The following is a 19,384-nucleotide window of genomic DNA, read 5'->3' on the forward strand; positions in this document are numbered from 1 at the left end:
AGGTAGCCTTGGTACCTACCAGACCAAATCAAATGAACGGCTTGTTTGTCGGGTTCCCCGAGTGCATTCTGAACTTGGTAGAGCTGCTTTTTTCCATGATGCTCCTTATACCTGGAATACTTTACAACAGACTCTAAAGCTGGAGGTACTTCCTTCAATTGCAGAGGTTAAATCCATAGCTCTTGACATTTGTACTTCGACCTGTAACTGTTTTTAATAATAACAATAATAACAATTATTATTATTATTATTGTGTATTGTAATTGTTATTTTGTTATTTATGCATTTGTGTGAACTCGTCAACACTGTAAATGAGGGAAACCTCAGTGCTTTTCGAGTATAAATAAAGGTTTGAAATGAAATGAAATTTGTCTAAATACACAAGGTTAGGGTTAGCTGTGTGAATCTCTAGGCAGGCTAGTGTTGGCTTTTGAGGTTTTCTTCTTCTGTTGCTCTGCGTTGTGTAATTTTTGTAAGCCTTAATAAAAGTTGCAGCACCGTCTAATTATGAACCACAATATTAATAGCCTTCTTGTTGTGATAGTCATTGAAATCACCCAACACGGGATTGGAAGCGGCGACAGATGACAGATTTATTGTACAAGGATACAATCATATGGAACACTGGGATGTTTCCCTAGTCTCTCTCTCTCCCTGCTCTCTGCTGCTGTGGGCGATGACGAGGCCCCAAGTCTTCCCTCCCCTGCATGGTGTTATCATATGCCTGCTGGGAGCAGCGAATCTGTCCGGCTGAGTTACCTACCGTTTCCAAATCGAAGTCTCAAGGTTTGGTTGAGACGTTGAATAATGCTCTCTCGGCCCACCCCCCATGCCTAGGCCTGCCCGTTTAGGGCCTAGTGAAGCTAGATTGGTGGAGGAGTGACCATACAGATGTGTCGTCTGTCACCCTAACATGATATCTTAATCACCATTGGTTGTCAGTCTGGGTTGTGTCTGTTTATAGTGTCCCATAGAGATGTGCCATTAATACCCCAGAGGAGAGGTCCCCCCTGTGGCCTAAGTGTGACCTCTTGACACCCACTACCCCGAACGGCCACAGCAGCAGCTTCAGCTGTCTCCCTCACTCTATCGACTACACAGTGTCCACGTGAAAACAAACAAACACATTAAATCAAATACATAGCAGTAAGACTCTGTAGATGGTATAGACATTCCTCCCTAGATTCTTCACTAGGTTCTGGGTAGATTAGCTAGCTAGCTGTGTGAATCTCTAGGTAGGCTAGGTCAGTGGTTCTCAGAGTGAGGGTGGCGACCCCCTGGGGGGTCGCGAGATGGGGATGGGGGGTCCTGAGATGATGCGGGGGGGGGGGGATATTATGGTTAATATCCTATTAACCATAATTGTTACAAAAGGTAAAAACAGTATTTACATGAATAATACAGCTACTGCTATTGTAAAATATTACAATAGATTGTGTTCTTTTGTTGTTGTTGTTATGCCTATTAGTGCGTGTGCGCAGACATTTGCATGCTTCAACCACCTCCGGGTATAGAGGGGGTCGCAAGTCTCTGGCACCGTTATTTTGGGGGTCGCAGGCTGAAAAGTTTGGGGACCCCTGGGCTAGGTTAGAGGTGTAGGGCAGCATAGGGCTGTGTTTTTGTTTGGGGGGGGGGTCAGTTGGGGCAGGCCGAAATGCCACAGCATGGCACTGAGAGTCATATGCACAAAGTTACTGAGTGCATCCAGCAAAAATAACATACTTGTTTGGTAATCTGAAAGTTTGGCGCCATTCATTAGATAATAAGATGAATATAACATGAATGGCAATCGGTTTAATTAATACAATTTTAAATATCTAGTAAAAGTTCAGTTTTACAGTAGAGCATGTTTTACAGTTCTCACATTTTACATAGTACAATTCCATCAATTACCCAAATAAATAAATAAACAAACGCATCAATACATTTGAAATGTAGTTATGATAAGACAATAAATAGTAATAAAATACGTTTAATTTTTCATTCTTTTTTGTCCAACATATATATAAATATAATATAAATATTCAAGTTTAGTCTTTGTCATTGTGGCTGTGCGGCCTGGCTGGAGTGTTGGCAACAGGCCTACTGAGAGACACGCTTGCCCTTCCTCTCTGGATGTTTCCTCTTCTTTCTTTGAAAGAAAAATCACATGAAACTTACAACAGGATTAACTGTAAAATGATCACTGACCAGGCCTCAGAACCCAGTTCAGCAGAAGTATGTTTTAGTACCATTGTCATGCATTGTCATTGCGCTGCTGTACATCTACGGTGTATTTGAGTGAATCCCCTAGAGCTGGATAGCATCGACAATTGTGTGTAACATTGTAACCTAATATGTGATAGTTAAACAGAGACTGATGATAGGTTGTTTCTCACCTGTATTGGCTCCAGTCGCTCCAGTGTGAGTTACAGAGTGCGTCTTGGGCGCGGACACACAACACCACCCTCCGTCTGACTGACCACTGGTTCCTCTCTGTGGTGTGGGTCTGGGGGAACACACACACATTCAGCCCCCCCACCAACACACACACACACACAGCCCCCCCACCAACACACACACACATACAGAGACAGCCCCCCCACCAACACACACACACACACACACACACACATACAGAGACAGCCCCCCCACCAACACACACACACACACACATATACAGAGACAGCCACCCCACCAACACACACACAGACACACACACACACACATACAGAGACAGCCCCCCCACCACCACACGCACACACACACACATACAGAGACAGCCCCCCCACCACCACACGCGCACACAAACACACACACACACACACACACACACACTGAATTTCGGACCCTATCAATTTTATGCAAAAACCAGTGACCGAATATTGCCCAGGGGTCTGAACTAGTTAATGCTACGTTGTTACATACATGTTGGTCGTCTAAAACGGTTTCAGGGTTTCTTGAAAAAAAAAAAAAAAAACCTTTATCAAATATTGAGTAACGTAAGTGTCCTCACCTTGTCTCTTTGTGTGCACGGCGTGTCACACGTGCAGCCTGGCTTGACCTCTCTGACCTGGAAGGTGAGAGGGAAGAAGGACCTGGGGGTGTTCCAGGAGCCGGGGTAGCTCCACTCTACACAACTCTCATTCACCTTCTGGAAGATCACTCTGTCTGGCTTCACTGGAGAGAGAGAGGGAGAGAGACAGAGAGAGAGAGACAGAGAGAGAGCATGCAATTCAAGAAATATTAATATTGAGATAATCAAGGATGTCTATTTGTATGTAAAAGATAAATATGACAAGATGACATGCTCAATTAACCACATACTGTACTCATAGTCACTCTACACCTAGACATAGACATAGACAATCTTCATCATCATCGCCATCATCATCCTCATCCGTCTCAGGCGTTTCTCACCTATCTCTGATAAGTAGAAGCTGTGTTTGTACTCTTCCACGTAGTAATCGTTCCTGAGGTAGACCGTGAGGGCGATGCGCTCTGCCTCCTCCACGAAGAGGCAGTGCGTCCTGTCCAGACAGGAGATCCCGTGTCCAGTGCCGTCTAACCAGCAGCTGACCCCTCCCTTTGCCGAGGAGCACGTCCACTGCTGACCGCTCTCATCCACAGAACAGGAGCCGTCGTCGGCACCACCGCTGCACAAAGCCATCGCTGGGATCACTACGATGTTTCACACACGTTCCGAGGCTAGTGCAGATGTCTGTGGTCAACTCTCTAATTGATTTGTGGTGGGTTTGAGGGGTTGGTCAACGTACCGGGCAGCTCTGACTAGAACGACCTCTCCGACCCGCTTGGGATGCCATTCCCAGGAACAGCGGAACTCCCCGCTGTAGTTCTGGGTGGAGCACTTCAGATAGTCTGGTAATACACACGCACACACACACATGCACAGAGACATGCACGCATGCACACACACATACACACATGGACACACACCCACACACACACGCACGCATGCACACACACGCGCACACACACAGACACACACACGCACACCCACACACAGACAGACACACGCACACACACACACAAGGGAAAATCACATTAGGGTGATGATACTGTAGTTGACGAAAGAGATGATAAATCAGACATTGTTTTTTTTTTTCCTTCGATGTGTGGACAGGGCCAGGTACTCCATGTAGCCAGGTACTTGTAGGGAAATATGTAGATAGATGAGGGTCATTCATTGGATAAGTGGATAAGTTCAGTATTGTACAGTATGGCAGGCAGGAAGGCACAGTGGCGTCTAGCCGTACCTGTGTCTGACTTGAGCAGAATCTTGTTGGCCGCCTGCTCCTTGACCAGCAGCACGGTGTGGTTGAGCAGGGCTCCGCCCGGGCTGTGACAGCTGTAGTTGCCCCCTCCCACCGTCTCCTCCAGCACCACCTCATAGGTGTTCCCCCTCTCTGCCTCCTCCTCCACCCATCCTCCTCCATCGTCTCTCATCCAGACCATGTCCCCGTCTCTCGCCTCGCTCCTCCCCTCCCCTCTTTCAGAGGGGTCCAGGCAGGTCAGAGGATGCCGGACCGTTGAGGAGCCGTCCACCTCCACCACCAAGACTGACAACACACACACACACACGTACGATGTGCACACACACGCACACAGACACAGATACACGCTCACACACACACACACATAAGCAGACACAGGCACACACACGCGTGCGCACACACTTACACACACACACATGCACGCACATACACGCGCGCGCATGCACACACACAAGTAGACACAGGCATACACACACACACACACACACATATATATTATATACAATGCATGAAGCTTCCTCAGATTAATCATATAATAATAATAATAATAATAATGTTAATATTATTACCAGTAGCAGTCATATTATTAGTATTAGTATCATTATTATTATTATTATTGGTATTATTGTTATAGCATTGCCATTTTAATACTGTTCCATAACAAGCAGATACAGACATTCTGACATAAGCTCATACCATTGGGTAGAAGAGTCCAATAGTTCTGAGCCAGCCTAGGGCTTTGTCCTCCAGCCTGTTGGACGAGGACAATAACTGTGACCAGTAAAGAGAGTCTCATCTGAGAGAGAGAGAGAGAGAGAGAGGGAGGGAGGGAGAAGAACATGTGTATTTTTAAAAGCTCTTCCTCATGGATATAAGTGACCTGTGTATAGAAGACAACATACTTAGATAGTGTTAACCTAATGACCCAAGCACACTGTAGGGAATCAGCTCTAGATTTTCAGAGACACATCAATCAATCAATCAATAAATCAATCAATCAAAGCTTTATTTGTATAGCGCATTTCATACACAGAGGCAACACAATGCGCTTTACAGAGAACAAGGGAGGTGGGCGTACATCCCACCCCTACATATTCCAGAGGGAAGCAAAAAACAATATCACCCAGGGGCCAGAAACGTGAGCTGTAAAATTATTCCCTGACCCCTCTCAACAAGGCGATCGAGCAAGCTCCTGGAGTATGTTTGTCTAACGGCTAAGAACATTTATAGAGCAATAAATGACATTAAATTACATTTTCAGAACAAAAAGGGCTAAAAACATCATAGGAGAGACATGGCACTTTTATTACAGCAACAGCTATGCAAGGTGACATCCACTATACACATTGAGCATTTTTTCATCTTACCTTTTCATGAAGTATCCAACACCATAAGAAGAATACCTTCACTTTGAAATGCAGGACTGAAAGTTTTGTGCAGTTTTATATGTGTCTGTTATCTGAGAATCAATGAAATTCCCCTGCGTGAAAAAGTACTGGTGAGGAGAGCTTCCTCAACAAGTAGGAGTGACTGGCCATTCTTTCATTCTTAACAGGAAGTTAGGAATAGTGCTATGGGCTACAAACAATAGCGATACAATAGGTGGGATTGGATCTGTACGTAAACACAATGATGTAACAAGGGCGAACGGGTGAAAATGAGATGCTTCTCCTTTCACTTTGAGGAGGTGTTTGTGTCAGTCCTAGTCTCACATAGCCAGACCTCTCTCCACACTTTCGCTCTGGAGAAGAGTGTGGCTGCACCCCATTATCATTCAGAGATAGGAGAAACAATCACAACCATCCTGGGTGGTGCTAAGCTTCTTATTTCTTTTTCTTTTTTTTCCAACAGTGGCCTTGCAAAACAGTGTCGGGGGATTGAATCTGATTGGCGCTGCTGGAATTGAGCGGGGCCAATGAGAAGCTAATCTCAAAAACATGCATCTGTTGAACCAGACTGTGTCGGTCCTGACCCCAGGAAAGGAGTGGTTTTGCTCACAGCCCCTCCCTCACCTCTGGGGTAACGTGAGACAGACCGCAGTGAAACCCTGATTCAAAAACAAATCCTTGTTTTGTCCTGAGCAATGGTTGAGATTCCCTCTTTAGGTAAGGTAGAAGACTCTAATCATCGATTATCATATAGTCTAGGTGGTTTAAACCTTAACAACAGCACAGGGAGAGAGGTAATGTTTTCAGTGGCGTGTGTTCGTTCGTTTGTTTGTTTATTGGTTTGTTTGTTAGCAGGGTTACGCAAAAACTACCAGACCGATTTTCATGAAACTCGGTGGAGGGGTGTAGCATGGGCAAACTTAGAATCCATTAAACTTTGGTGTGGATCTGAATTACAGGGCCGATTCACAAATGTAAACCAATCTTTGAGCGATGCCAGCTCCCCATGTGGGGGCTCTAGAGACACAAGGTTTGGATTGGGGGTTGCGGGGGGAGAGCTCAGGAGAGCACCGAATTGCCCCCTGCCGGCTGCGACCCAAGGGGGGCATCACAGAGCCGCCCAAACACGGTCACCCTTTCACCTCCATTCATTTATTTATTAATTTTTTCACGAGGTGCCTGTCATTTCGGGAGATATATGCCGGGAGAAGGTTACCGCACATAAAACGGTGGTTGCCCTGTGTGTTTTTAAAATGTCGAGAAGAACATTCATCTTTCTATGAGTTTTAACATCAAATCACATATGATGAGCTGTTCAAAATACATTTAATTGCCTCCATGGCTGGGAGGTGTTCAGAGGTTGTAAAATGTAGTAAAAGAAAAAAAGAAAAAAAAATCACCAAGGTTTCCGCCCAAGAGCGACGACAGGCATTCACAACGGAATTCTGTTGTGGAATCTGGCAGAAACTCATTATTGGTCCATTGTGATGTCACCGTTCTAGCTAGCGCTTTCTGGGGCAGCAGTTTGCCTACTGAATGTCGTTGGCCAACATGAAGCTGAAGAAAGGAACTGTTCTGCATTATCTAGACCAGTGGTTCTTAACCTGGGTTCAATCGAACCCCAGGGGTTCGGTGAGTCAGTCTCAGGGGTTCGGCGGAGGTCAAGACACACACCCGACTCATATGATTTGTGATGACACGCCCCGCTTGGCCATCATTGGCTGCAGGTGATCACGCTACATCGCTTGGCCTATCTGTGCTGCAGGGAATTTGGTGCGCTCAGTAGTCGACTTTCTGAACTGGTCTCTGAAAGGCAACAGCAGAAGTCACACTGATTTGCAGTAAATATTCATTATTATGTTTTTGTTTTTGTGTGAAAATCATGTTTTGATGGTTTTGCTTTGAACACAGTGATGTTGATGCACGGTTCATTTTGTGCACCAGTAAAATATATACCTATGTTTTGAATTTGAAAAAATCATATTTTATTTTTCCAATTAAGGGTTCGGTGAATGCGCATATGAAACTGGTGGGGTTCTGTACCTCCAACAAGGTTAAGAACCACTGATCTAGACTTTGACAGCGTCTACTGTCTACTCTCCTTGCGGAATACCAAAATACTGTCTGATTACTTCAAGCTTCTGGACGTTCACAACAAAAACACTTTGAATGGTAGGCCTATTGTTGATGGTTATGATGGTAGCCTACAAAAAAAAACTTTTATATATATGAATGCTCTGTACTCCTCATGTACCCCCTGTTCTTAGCATGCATCCAATTCATGTACCCCTTATTTATCCTCTCCAGACATCCAGTTTTACCACTTCATGCGGCATGTGACCGACCTGAAGAAGAAGGAGATAGTGCTGACCTTTGACATGCTGGACTGGGACGCCAGCGGAGAGATAGGCTTTGAACAGTTTTACATGCTGGTTTGCATCCTGCTCTGTAGTGAGGTAGGGGCCTGCTGTGTGTCTGTGTGTGTAGAAGAGTGTAAAAGGTATAAGGCACGCACATCCTGCTGTGTGTCTGTGTGTGTAGAAGAGTGTAAAAGGTATAAGGCACACACATCCTGCTGTGTGTCTGTGTGTGTAGAAGAGTGTAAAATTAATAAGGGTTAGGGTAGAAGAGTGTAAAAGGTATAAGGCACGCACATCCTGCTGTGTGTCTGTGTGTGTAGAAGAGTGTAAAAGGTATAAGGCACGCACATCCACACTCAAATCCAGGTGCTGGACAGAGAAACGTCAGCAATAAAGAAGAGATTGTCCTCATCACTGGTATAGCTCCCAATAGCCTGTATTTATTGAGTTAACACCCAAGAGTGTAACGTTTCGAGCCTTCCAGACTCTTCCTCGGACTCCAGAAGAGTGTCACACTGCTCTCATTTGCCCACGCTGGGTTCGAACTCCGGTCCTCCGACTTGCCAACGCATGACTTCCTTTAACACAGCTATAGCGATTGGTTGGCGCAGGTGGGCGGCTATACCGATGAGTGAGTTTATTAAATTGAACTCGGTTACATGAACCGTACATATAAGAGCACACATACTGTAGGCTACCTATATAGCCTATAAAGGGGCGGCTGTAGCTCAGTTGGTAGAGCGGGTCGTTCAATGATCGAAGGGTCAGTGGTTCGAATCCCAGCTCCGACTGTCCACATGTCGAAGTGTCCTTGAGCAAGACACCTAGCCCCAAATTGCTCCCAATGAGCAGGTTAGCACCTTGCATGGCAGCTACCGCCATTGGTGTGTGAATGTATGTGTGAATGGGGAATGAGAGGCCATTGTAAAGCGCTTTGAGTGCCGCTAAGGTGGAAAAGCGCTATATAAGTGCAGTCCATTTACCATATATGTTGCCTATGCTTGAACGTGCGCGTGTATGTGAGTGTGTTTGTGACGCGAGGCTGTTGCTTGTCTATAGTCTACCTATGGAGAAGTGTTAAGGTGAGGTCATCCATTCATACAGTAGCCTGTGCTGATTAATGAAGCGCTGTATCATAGCTGTGTGTGTGTGTGTGCGTGTGTGTGTGCATGCATGCGTGTGTGTATCATAGCTGTGTGTGTGTGTGCGTCAGGCGCGCAGATTGGCTGGGGCAAGGGGGGGCACTGTACCCCCTGGTGGCCAGATGCGCAAACTGTCTGCAACGCGTCCAAAACATGTATTCTAGAGACTGGGTTGCGACCGGATCAGAGAAATGCACTGAACGGCTCCTGCTTGCGTGAGAATTGATTGTGCTGATTCCTCATCCAGTTATGGGTGGATGGAAGACTTTCAACTGAATGTTCATATTGTTCTGATAATTTCGGCTATAGCAACATAAGAGTGGCAGCTTTGACAGCAACCCAAACATGAGCTAATCCCATAGCTGTAGGCCTACCATTGCTAGCCATGAACGAACTGTTGGATACTGCACATCTGTGCAACGTATCCATTGTCCAGTTGTCAAATTGATTATGCACGCACTATTATTCTTTTGGTGATTATTCTTTGATATAAATGCAGATAGGCTACATGTGAAGAGGCAATTGCTGGATTCTAATACGCTGTTTATAATGACACATCCCGACATTGAAGCATGAAAGGCGTAGCATACATTCCGTTTTAGTTTTTGGAAGAATTTATTGGAAAATATTGTTTGAAGTAGGCCTAGGCTATATTGAAACGAATTCCAAATTTTTGTGCTAATGGACGGCGCAGCGGAGGCGCAGTTGAACGAAACGTGGATATTGGAAATAATAAGCACTATGTTTTTAAATGTTGTGAGTCAATCATGCAGCTGTAACAGAATATGCGCATTCCAATGTATTTTACCACTATAATCCCTATTTGATGGGGGGCGGGGGGGGGGGGGGGGGCTGGGACTGACTGCCCCCCCTTATCAAAAAGTCAAACTGCGCGTATGGTGTGCGTGCGTGTGTGTATCATAGCTATGTGTGTGTGTGTGCGTGTGCTGACACCAATGTGGTTAAGCCTCTAAATGTGTAATGTAAAACCACTTCTAATTTCTCTCTCTTATCAAACAAAGCAGTGAAAATCCCATCAAGCTACTGTTACGATTTCCATTTTCATATTATTGTAAACAGGTTGTCTTATGTTCAGACACAACAACAGTTGTTTGTGTGATAATACAGGTGATCAATCAATCAATCAATCAATCAAAACTTTATTTGTATAGCGCATTTCATACCCAGAGGCAACACAATGCGCTTTACAGAGAACAAGGGAGGTGGGTATACAACCCACCCCTACATATTCCAGAGGGAAGCAAAAAAACAGTAATCACCCGGGGGCCAGATAAGTGAGCTGTAAAAATTATTCCCTGACCCCTCTCAACAAGGCGATCGAGCAAGCTCCTGGAGTATGTTTGAGATAAGAACATTTATAAAGCAATAAATTACATTAAATTACATTTTCAGAGTAAGAGAAGCTAAAAAACAACATAGGAGAGACATGGCAAATACTGGTGTGTGTTTGCTATGGCCCAGGCCCAAAGCCGGAAGTGGGCTGGTGTATGTCTGTGTGTATGTGTGGGTGTGTTAACTAAGTGCTACGACATTCACAGCTGGCACGGCGGTATCAATCGAACTCAGGGTGGTTTGCGGGCAACAGTTGGGCATCCACTGGACCTGGTTAGAAGATAGGAGGGAGAGAGAGAGAGAGGCACTAGGGGAGGCAGGGGATTTATAAGAACTGATGGATATAAAGAGGAAATTAAACAGATTGCTGATGGCACATACCTGTACAATAGATTAAACTGTGACAACTGTGATGATTAAACAGCATCCCTTTCTTGAGGCTATTGTAGCCTACTGTATGTTGTTACATGTTGTTATAGGCAATTCATATATACAGTTAAATGTGTGTGTGTGTGTATGCGTGTGTGTGTATGTGTGAGTGTGTGTGTGTGTGTATGTGTGTGTATGTATGTGTGCGTGTGTGTGTGTATGTGTGCGTGTATGTGTGTGTGTGTGTGTGTGTGTGTGTGTATGCATGTGTGTGTGTGTGTGTGTGTCTGGGCCCTCTTCAGTATCATGTTGAGAAGAACTTCATCTTCCGCCACTCGCGGCCTGTGTTTGAGCTGCTGGACATGGATGGCGGTCGAACCATCAGCCCGGCGGAGTTCCAGTCCTCCGGCTTCCTGTTCAACCTCAAGGGCCACGCTCTCAACAAGATCTTCTACGAGTTTGACGTGTCTGGCGATGAGGTGGTTACTAGTCGGGGTTAGGGTAGCACTTCCATTCCCTTTAAATCTGGTCGCCAAATCTCAGCCGTTTCTACAGTACCTTTGTGTGTGTGTATGTGGGCAGGGGGGGCATTTTGGCTAATATTATTTTTGCGCATGACTAGTAACTGGGGCTGCTGTAATGTCGAAGGATTAGCTGTACAGCATGGGCTCAGTCAGAAGTTTATAAATGGTGTTGTTTTTATTTATTTATTAGCTGTACAGCATGGGCTCAGTCAGAAGTTTATAAATGGTGTTGTTTTTATTTATTTAAACAGGAGAGAACCTTTTGAGGCCAGGGTCTCTTTTACAAAGGTGCCATTTGAACATGTATAAAATAAGTAGGGTACTTATGATTTATCTGAAACATTTTAAGAAAGATCAAAGAAAGTTATGCTCTGAATCTGAAGTTAATTGAAACATTGCCATCACTCTGTCTGCCTTACAACAAACAACCACAGACCAATTTAAATGTGCACGACCTCTGTGTCTCAGCTGTCACTTTGCATCATCTCTGCGGCAAGTGTAGTTTGTTTGCCAGTCTCGTTTGTTTATATTTTGTGACGTTTCCATACAGCCAACCTATGCAACAATCTATGACAACCATCTAACCTCTCTGTCTTTCTGTCTGTCTGTGTGTGTGTGCGTCTGTCTGTCTGTCTGTCTCCCTGCTTGTCTGTCTGTCTGTCTCCCTGCTTGTCTGTCTGTCTGTCTGTCTCCCTGCTTGTCTGTCTGTCTGTCTGTCTCCCTGCTTGTCTGTCTGTCTCTGTCTCCCTGCTTGTCTGTCTGTCTCCAGAACCTGAACTATAAGGAGTTTAAGATGTTCACCATGGCCTGCATCGACATGCAGGAGGAAACTAAGAAGAAGAGGAGGAAGTAAGAACAAAAACCCCCAAACAAGACTGGATATTTCAATGTCACATGGGATTGTTCGTGTTGTGTTTTAAATAAAGCTTTATTTTTTGTTTGTCTCTCAGGTGGCAGGTGAAGAGAGTCCAGAACACCAAGGTGAACAACACCGCTGCTGTCACACACACACCCCAGGAATCACACACACACTTCAGGACTCACACACACACCCCAGGACTCACACACACACCCCAGGACTCACACACACACTTCGGACACGACCGGCACAGCATCCAGGACACGCGCGCCAAGGCCTCACGCACGTCCCACAGTGGACGCAGTCGCACTGAATGAGAGAGTTTACCTCAGAAAGAATAAACATGCTTGTTTAAATAATTTAGGGGGCGGCTGTAGCTCAGTTGGTAGAGTGGGTCGTTCAGTGATCGAAGGGTCAGTGGTTCGAATCCCAGCTTGTCCACATGTCGAAGTGTCCTTGAGCAAGACACCTAACCCCAAATTGCTCCCAATGAGCAGGTTAGCACCTTGCATGGCAGCTACCGCCATTGGTGTGTGAATGTGTGTGAATGGGTGAATGAGAGGCCATTGTAAAGCGCTTTGAGCGCCGCTAAGGTGGAAAAGCGCAATATAAGCGTCTGCTAAATGACTGTAATGTAATGTTTAGCGTTCTCTGTGCCTGGGAGTTGAGACATTTGATGTCCATACTAGAGCTTGTGGAGGGGAAGGGGATGCCCATTCCAGAGACATACTGAAACACTGACATCAACCTCACGCTGCCCCTACCTCCAAAACAACTCTCGCCCTGATCCCTCTCCACTTCCTGATTCTCCCTGCTACCTCAATAAGTCACATTTCACTTTAGAGAAGTGGAACGTGTTTCTGTATGACTGTGGGGACGGGGCAGATGGCCGTTTCCTCTCCGAGGGCCCCAGTCTCGCTGACCTTGCACCTCCACACCTCTTTCGTCCACAGTTCACTGCCCTGTCCTCTCTCTCTCTCTCTCTCTCATCCTGCAGTCCCCTCGTGGTGCTCTCCCACCCTCCCTCTCGACAGAAGTGAGACAATAACAGAGGTGATGTTATGATGTTTGTGTATGTCTGCCTGGCGAAGGTTATCTCCCAAACATCACTGTGCACTTGAGAACAAAGAGTGCTACAGTATGTAGAATCATTTGTATCAGCAGAATAACCTTCTGGAAAAAGTTTAGAAAAAAAACATGTTTCAGGTTGAGCACTTTCAGCATTGCGACTGTAAGGTCAAGCTTTGGGAAAATAATGTGTTCAAAACGAAAGAGTTGAATTGAGGGACAAAATTATGAAAATTTAACTGTTGTTGAAAGGTCATACATTACTTCATTTTTTTCAGGTAATGATTTGAATTTTGTAATGTAATAATTACAGAGACACCATTCAACTTCCACTTCCCATGACAAAAAATATGTTTGTCTTTCAAAAATATGATGTTTGTGTGTGTGAGAGAAATGAAGGTGGTGGTCAGGGGAACAGAAGAGAAAGAGATTCATGGTGATCAACGTGCGAAATCGGTGAAACTTTCAATCTCGGTTGGGACACCAGCCATTGTGCCCCTGGTGGTAGTGTAGTATATTTTTATACTGTACCATACTGTATTACAACAATACATTTGTATTACTCTCATGTAGTAATCATTTTATTAAGAATAAGGAATAAACCAAACTAGGAACTGTTAACTTAAGTAGTTTAACATGTGAGCAAAGCAGATGCCCTGAGTCAGCATTCCTTTGTCCTGTCTCTGGGTCAGCGTGACCTAAAGTTCATCTCTGAAGTCAGTAGCCTATAGTTTGTATCCTAGGAGGACACAGGAAGAACTCAAGCAGCCCCATTATCTGAGGAAGGGGGGCAAGAGCTCAGCTGATGCCCTGACCAGTTAGAATATTAGTTCAACCGTTTGTGACCATAACTGGAGTTTATGAACATTGTTTGTATGCAAATTTGTTTGTCATGTGATTCTTGGCCTGACGCCAGGATATAAGCTCGCCACCTCGTATGAGAAAGTAGTATTGCCGAAGATTCGACCCCTGTGGTAGGCTTGCTCAATAAAGTGATGATTCAACGTTTTTGGCCTCCTTGAAGTTCTGTTCCACACGAAGATTGATGCTTTTGAAATACACTGCAGTAGTCAAAGGTTGATTTGTGAAAAGCAGAAGAGATCTGAGCCACATAAAGGCCTTTGTCTGTTTACTCTTCCTCTTCTGCTGTCTCCACCGACTGTGGAATGGGAGTGTGTGTGTGTGTGTGTCTGTCTAGTCATGTATGTGTACAATATGTGTGTGTGTGTCTCTATATGTAGTGTGTATGTGTGTGTGTGTGTGCGTGCATGCATATGTGTGTGTGTGCATGTGTGTGCGTCCGTGTGTGCGTATGTGTGTCCATAAGATGTGTTGACAATTATCCCACCAGAAAAACACTTCCTGTGCCATTTAAACCTCCACAGCTGTGATAATAATACTTGACAACACAATTTGCTACGCTAGACATGTCCACTAGAGGTCGCCAGTAAGTCGCACAGTGAAGTTCTCTCTTCAGACCCCAGAGGGTGCTATGGTTCCGTAGACCGGAGGCTGCGCTATGCAACCATGTTCTCAGTCCAGGCTCCAGTGGACAGCCTGGTTGTGGATTGGAGGAGGGGGTGGAGGGGTGTGTGTGTGGGGGGGGGGGGGGGGGGGGGGGGGGGGGAGTTGATGTTGAGTCAAGTATGAGGAAGAGGATGAGGGTTAGGCTTCAGACTGCAGCTCTTCCCAGATGGGACCTTGGGAGCAGCTGGAATGAAATCACCACGGTGACCATATCATTGTAAGATATGAACGGATTGAGAGAAGGAGCAGAGAGAGAGAGAGAGAGAGAGAGAGAGAGAGAAAGTGGCAGATGCCAGGACAACTATCTACACTTGTCCACTCATTGACAGAGCAACGACCGCTGTGTGTTAGTGTGTGTGTGTGTGGGGGGGGGGGTTAGAGTTGTTGGATGTTTTTTATATGCTATAAGAATACAATTGGTGTTTGCATGAGTGCATGTGGGTGTTTTTGTGCTTGTGTGTGTGTGTGTGTGCGTGTGCATGAGTACATTTGAACATGTGCACAGTGTCAGAAGGAGGGTGTGAATTGGAGAATTGGAGATTACATCTATTCACATGATATTATCAGACGGAATTCTCTGGAATGTACTTCATTATGAACTTGGAATGTGGGACAAAGTTGAAAACCCCTGTAATATAATGCACTGTACCATTATTGTAAAGCCCAAAACGCACTGGAAGAGTCGATTGACGCGCTCCATTTGACGCTCCTATGGCGCACTGCAGGCGTCATCTTTGATAGGGAGCTGATTTAATTTAGATTATTTTGTCCCCATTTGACGCTCCAAAATGTAAACAAGTTCGGAGTAGAAGCGTCAAGGCAGTTTGACTCGCCTTAAAACGCTTTTGGTGCGTGATGGGCCATTTAAAACAATTGGTGTACCTCAAAACGCTAGCATCAGACTCTTCCAGTGCGTCTGGGGATTAAGTCACGTTGGATAAAAGCGCCTGCTAAATGACTGTAATGTAAAAAAAGGCGGTAATACCACATCATGTCCAAAACGTCCCTGTTTTTTTATGAAACACTCCTCCTCCGATCCCATAACATAACCCTGCAGCTTCTGGCCTCGTGACATAACCCCGATCTCAGGTTACACAGTTTCTGTCCAAGTCACACAATGTAGGATCAGTATCAGATCACCCCTGGCAACAGACACCCTATACAGTAGAGTGGAATGTCCGTTACATGTCAGTTTGTTTGTGGCAGCTAACGGGCATCCTTGCGAATAAAATAAAAGTCACACTCAGACGGTGAAGTAAGCGATGCTTTAGGTTTATGAGCGATCTCGACGGCCCTCTACTGAGTCAAGCAAAGACTTCTTGATTTGATTAAACATCTGTATATCATTTTTTTGCATCAACCTCTGGAGATTGTCCAGAAAACTGCTGCTTGTCTGGTGTCACCCCAAATTCTCCCACACAACTTCCCTTCTCCGTTCTCTACACTTGCCTGCATGGGAATGAAAGTAGCAGCTCTCTCCTACCTATGTAATTTGTGCAGTGTAGAATACTAGAATGTCCACTGCACACACCAAGTTACTGTAGAGACAACTACTAAAAATGGAGGATTTGTTTTTCCACTGTCCTTAAATGGCCTTTGATCGATTTCCTTCGTGCCCCAAAGGTGATTGGGTTCTCAGTTTGCTAGGAATGTCTCACCTACTGTATTGATCCCTCTCTGGCATGACAAGAATAAACATTCTATATTATCTTTGAAATGACCCTGATTTATTTGAAGGCTGTCCTGTAAGTATAGTATAGAGCATGTCTGTTGTGTACCCAAATGGATTGGAAAATGTATTTTGTGTTGTCGGGTTGAACACCCATTTGTGTGACAGATTTGGCAGCCATACACAGACGTCATGGCTCTTCTGAATATGAAAGACAGCAGCACAAATGCTAAGTACCCATAGTAGAAAGTAACCCATAATCATCGTGCTTTACCACATTTTACAGAAATATCCCAGAGAAAACCCCACAGGTTTGGATAATTGGAGGTAATCTTGCTGGATTAGGAGCAATAAGGATGTGTCCACCGTCAAACTGTACTGCATGTAGCTGAACAGTTTAGAGCTGGCTAGGCTACCAATGTATTGCACCTACGTTAGCAATGAGTACTGTGTTTTTACAGACTGCAGATCAACTAGCAAAGTTAAGATTGCTAGCTAATGTTAGCTAGTGCTTAACGTTTGCTGTCTCTGTGGTCTTGTCAAAAACCGACTGTTGTCGTCATCAGAACAGTCCTTTACAGCCTGCGCTCTAGCCCAAAAAGTTCAACTTTTTTCAACTGCAAAAAAAAGATGATGCATGCAGAATTCTGTAGGTCCATATTAAGCATCCAAAGAAAAACTCCAACCAATGCATGCAGGGCAGAATTAGCCTGTTATCCACTGATTATTAACATAAAAAAATAACTCTTAAATTCTGGTTACATCTCAAATTGAGCCCCCAAAACACACTGAGATTTCAGGCACTACAAACCCAAGAACTGAACTCCCATGAGAGTCCCTTCTGTCAGCTGGTCCTGAGACTTACTGATCACATAACACCCGATACTGTACAATCTCAACATCAGACCAGCACTGCTTCACAACCACTTATTAGAATCAACCAAATTATTAAATTAACAAAAGACGCCTCTCTGGAACATTGGACGACTCAAACCAAAAGAGTGACCACAGTCTAGCCATAGAGAAAGAACGACACAAGAAGTCCTGGCTACCAACAGCGGAAAGAGTCTGTGGTCACTGTTGGACAGGTGAGGTAGAGACAGAGATGCACTTCCATCTACACTGTAACAAGTTCAGTGAAATTAGGAACATCTACTTTAACCAGTTCAATTTATTTTATGACCTATCTTTCTATCTATCTGTTAGTTTACTTACAGTAATTGTATACTTAATTTGTTTTCTCATTTTATTATTGAATTGTATTCTTGACGCTTTGGCAATATTTTTCACCTGACATTCATGCCAATAAAGCATGTTGAGTTGAAATTGAAAATTGAATTGAAAAGCCTAGAGCTCATGACGCTAAAAAGCGCTTGGAACACATCTCTCGTCTCTATAGCGCCATAGAGTTCATTTCCCATTGTAAACAGCAAGAAAACAGCGCCAGCTCAAATACTGTTCAGCTTGTTTGTGGACACGCACCCTAAGAGGTATATCTTGTGATCTATATGCTATATCCTGGCGGGGATATCATGCTCTGGGAAGAGCCCACAAAGTTTCACAGCAAAGCGAAAAACAGGAAGAGTTAGTTATGCTAATGTCCCTGTGGTGTCGCGTCTCTTATCGTCCCCTGCCAGGGAAGACGGGTCCTGGTGTTGCGCTCTTTATCGCACCCCCCTCGGAGGCGCAGAGCTGCTGAGGGGTGTCCAGCAGGCGCCCTAGAGGAGGATGTATTTTGATATCACTTCCTGCCAGACCGAAGACAAGACCCCAGAGAGAGCTCTCATACTGTACCTGGAGGGGAAAATAACTCCCCTATCTCAACCAAAAAGAAACACGCACAGTACTGGGAGGATGACTACACTTCAGGCCTTATGTGAGCGGTCAAAGCAGGATTATCTGGGATTAAAGTGATGAATGAAGTCATCGCCACACCAGTTAGAGGTGGACAGGAGGTCAGATGCAAACTGGGCCTGATGACATCATGTGATTACTCTAAAGTCAACTTTCCCACATCAGATTTTGCTCTTGCCCGGCTGGCTGGGTTCTGGATTATTCCACAAAGCCTCTCTCTAACTGGCACTGCTCTTTCTCTGAATTAATTGTCAGAGAACAATTACTTAATTGATGAATTAGACTAATGACAGGTAAGTGATTGAGGTATTCAGATGTGCCTGCCTGGATTTGACAGTGATATTGATTGGCTCTATTGTTGTCTTAGAACTGCAGATGATTATAGAGAATGACATTACATTCAAAAGCAGCTTTGTCTTACAGAGCAGAGGGTGGGGGGAGAGAAGGAGGGAGGTACTGTAGATGGAAGGAGAGTGGGAGAGGAATGAGAGAGAGAGGGAGGGAGAGAGGGAGAGAGAGAGAGATGCCAATTACATTGCTATCAATATCCCATTGAAGAAAAGGTGAATAGAAAGGCTTGAATGAATAGGAAAGATGAATAGAACGGATGGATATAATCTTGCTTAGCAGAGGAACACTGTCTGCATCCGGGATGGAAATGATCATCTTCATCTAACCCATAGTTACTCTGCAGTCTGGCTGTCTAAAGAAAAAAAAGTCATGGTACACAAGCTTGATCTGATCATTAATTCACTGTACTGTTTATTAGGTGGGCTAGCCTGTAAAAGCTTGTGATATTCCCACTATTTCTTTCTTTCTTTCTTTCTTTCTTTCTTTCTTTCTTTCTTTCTTTCTTTCTTTCTTTCTTTCTTTCTTTCTTTCTTTCTTTCTTATTATTCTCCTCAGTCTTTTGGCCCTTAACTACTTCTTCATACTTTGTGCTAGAAACTTAATTCAAACTTTAAAATGTTCATCATATTTAGCTGTTTCCCGGATG

At 44.6% G+C, this 19,384-nt stretch overlaps 1 protein-coding gene across 1 annotated transcript; it reads left to right on the forward strand.

Moving 5' to 3' along the window:
- Positions 1 to 6,655: 6,655 nt before the first annotated feature.
- LOC311317463 (EF-hand calcium-binding domain-containing protein 9-like) lies at positions 6,656 to 18,255 on the forward strand (the record flags this gene model as incomplete). Its single annotated transcript, XM_084448545.1, has 8 exons — positions 6,656 to 6,791; positions 7,736 to 7,834; positions 7,970 to 8,118; positions 11,189 to 11,365; positions 12,180 to 12,259; positions 12,361 to 12,391; positions 16,602 to 16,609; positions 18,171 to 18,255. 8 exons carry the CDS (start codon positions 6,656 to 6,658, stop codon positions 18,253 to 18,255), a joined length of 765 nt encoding a protein of 254 aa, XP_084304671.1.
- Positions 18,256 to 19,384: the final 1,129 nt, after the last annotated feature.

This window comes from Borostomias antarcticus (genome assembly GCF_949987555.1).
Source record: "Borostomias antarcticus genome assembly, chromosome: 14".
Lineage (NCBI taxonomy): Eukaryota > Metazoa > Chordata > Actinopteri > Stomiiformes > Stomiidae > Borostomias > Borostomias antarcticus.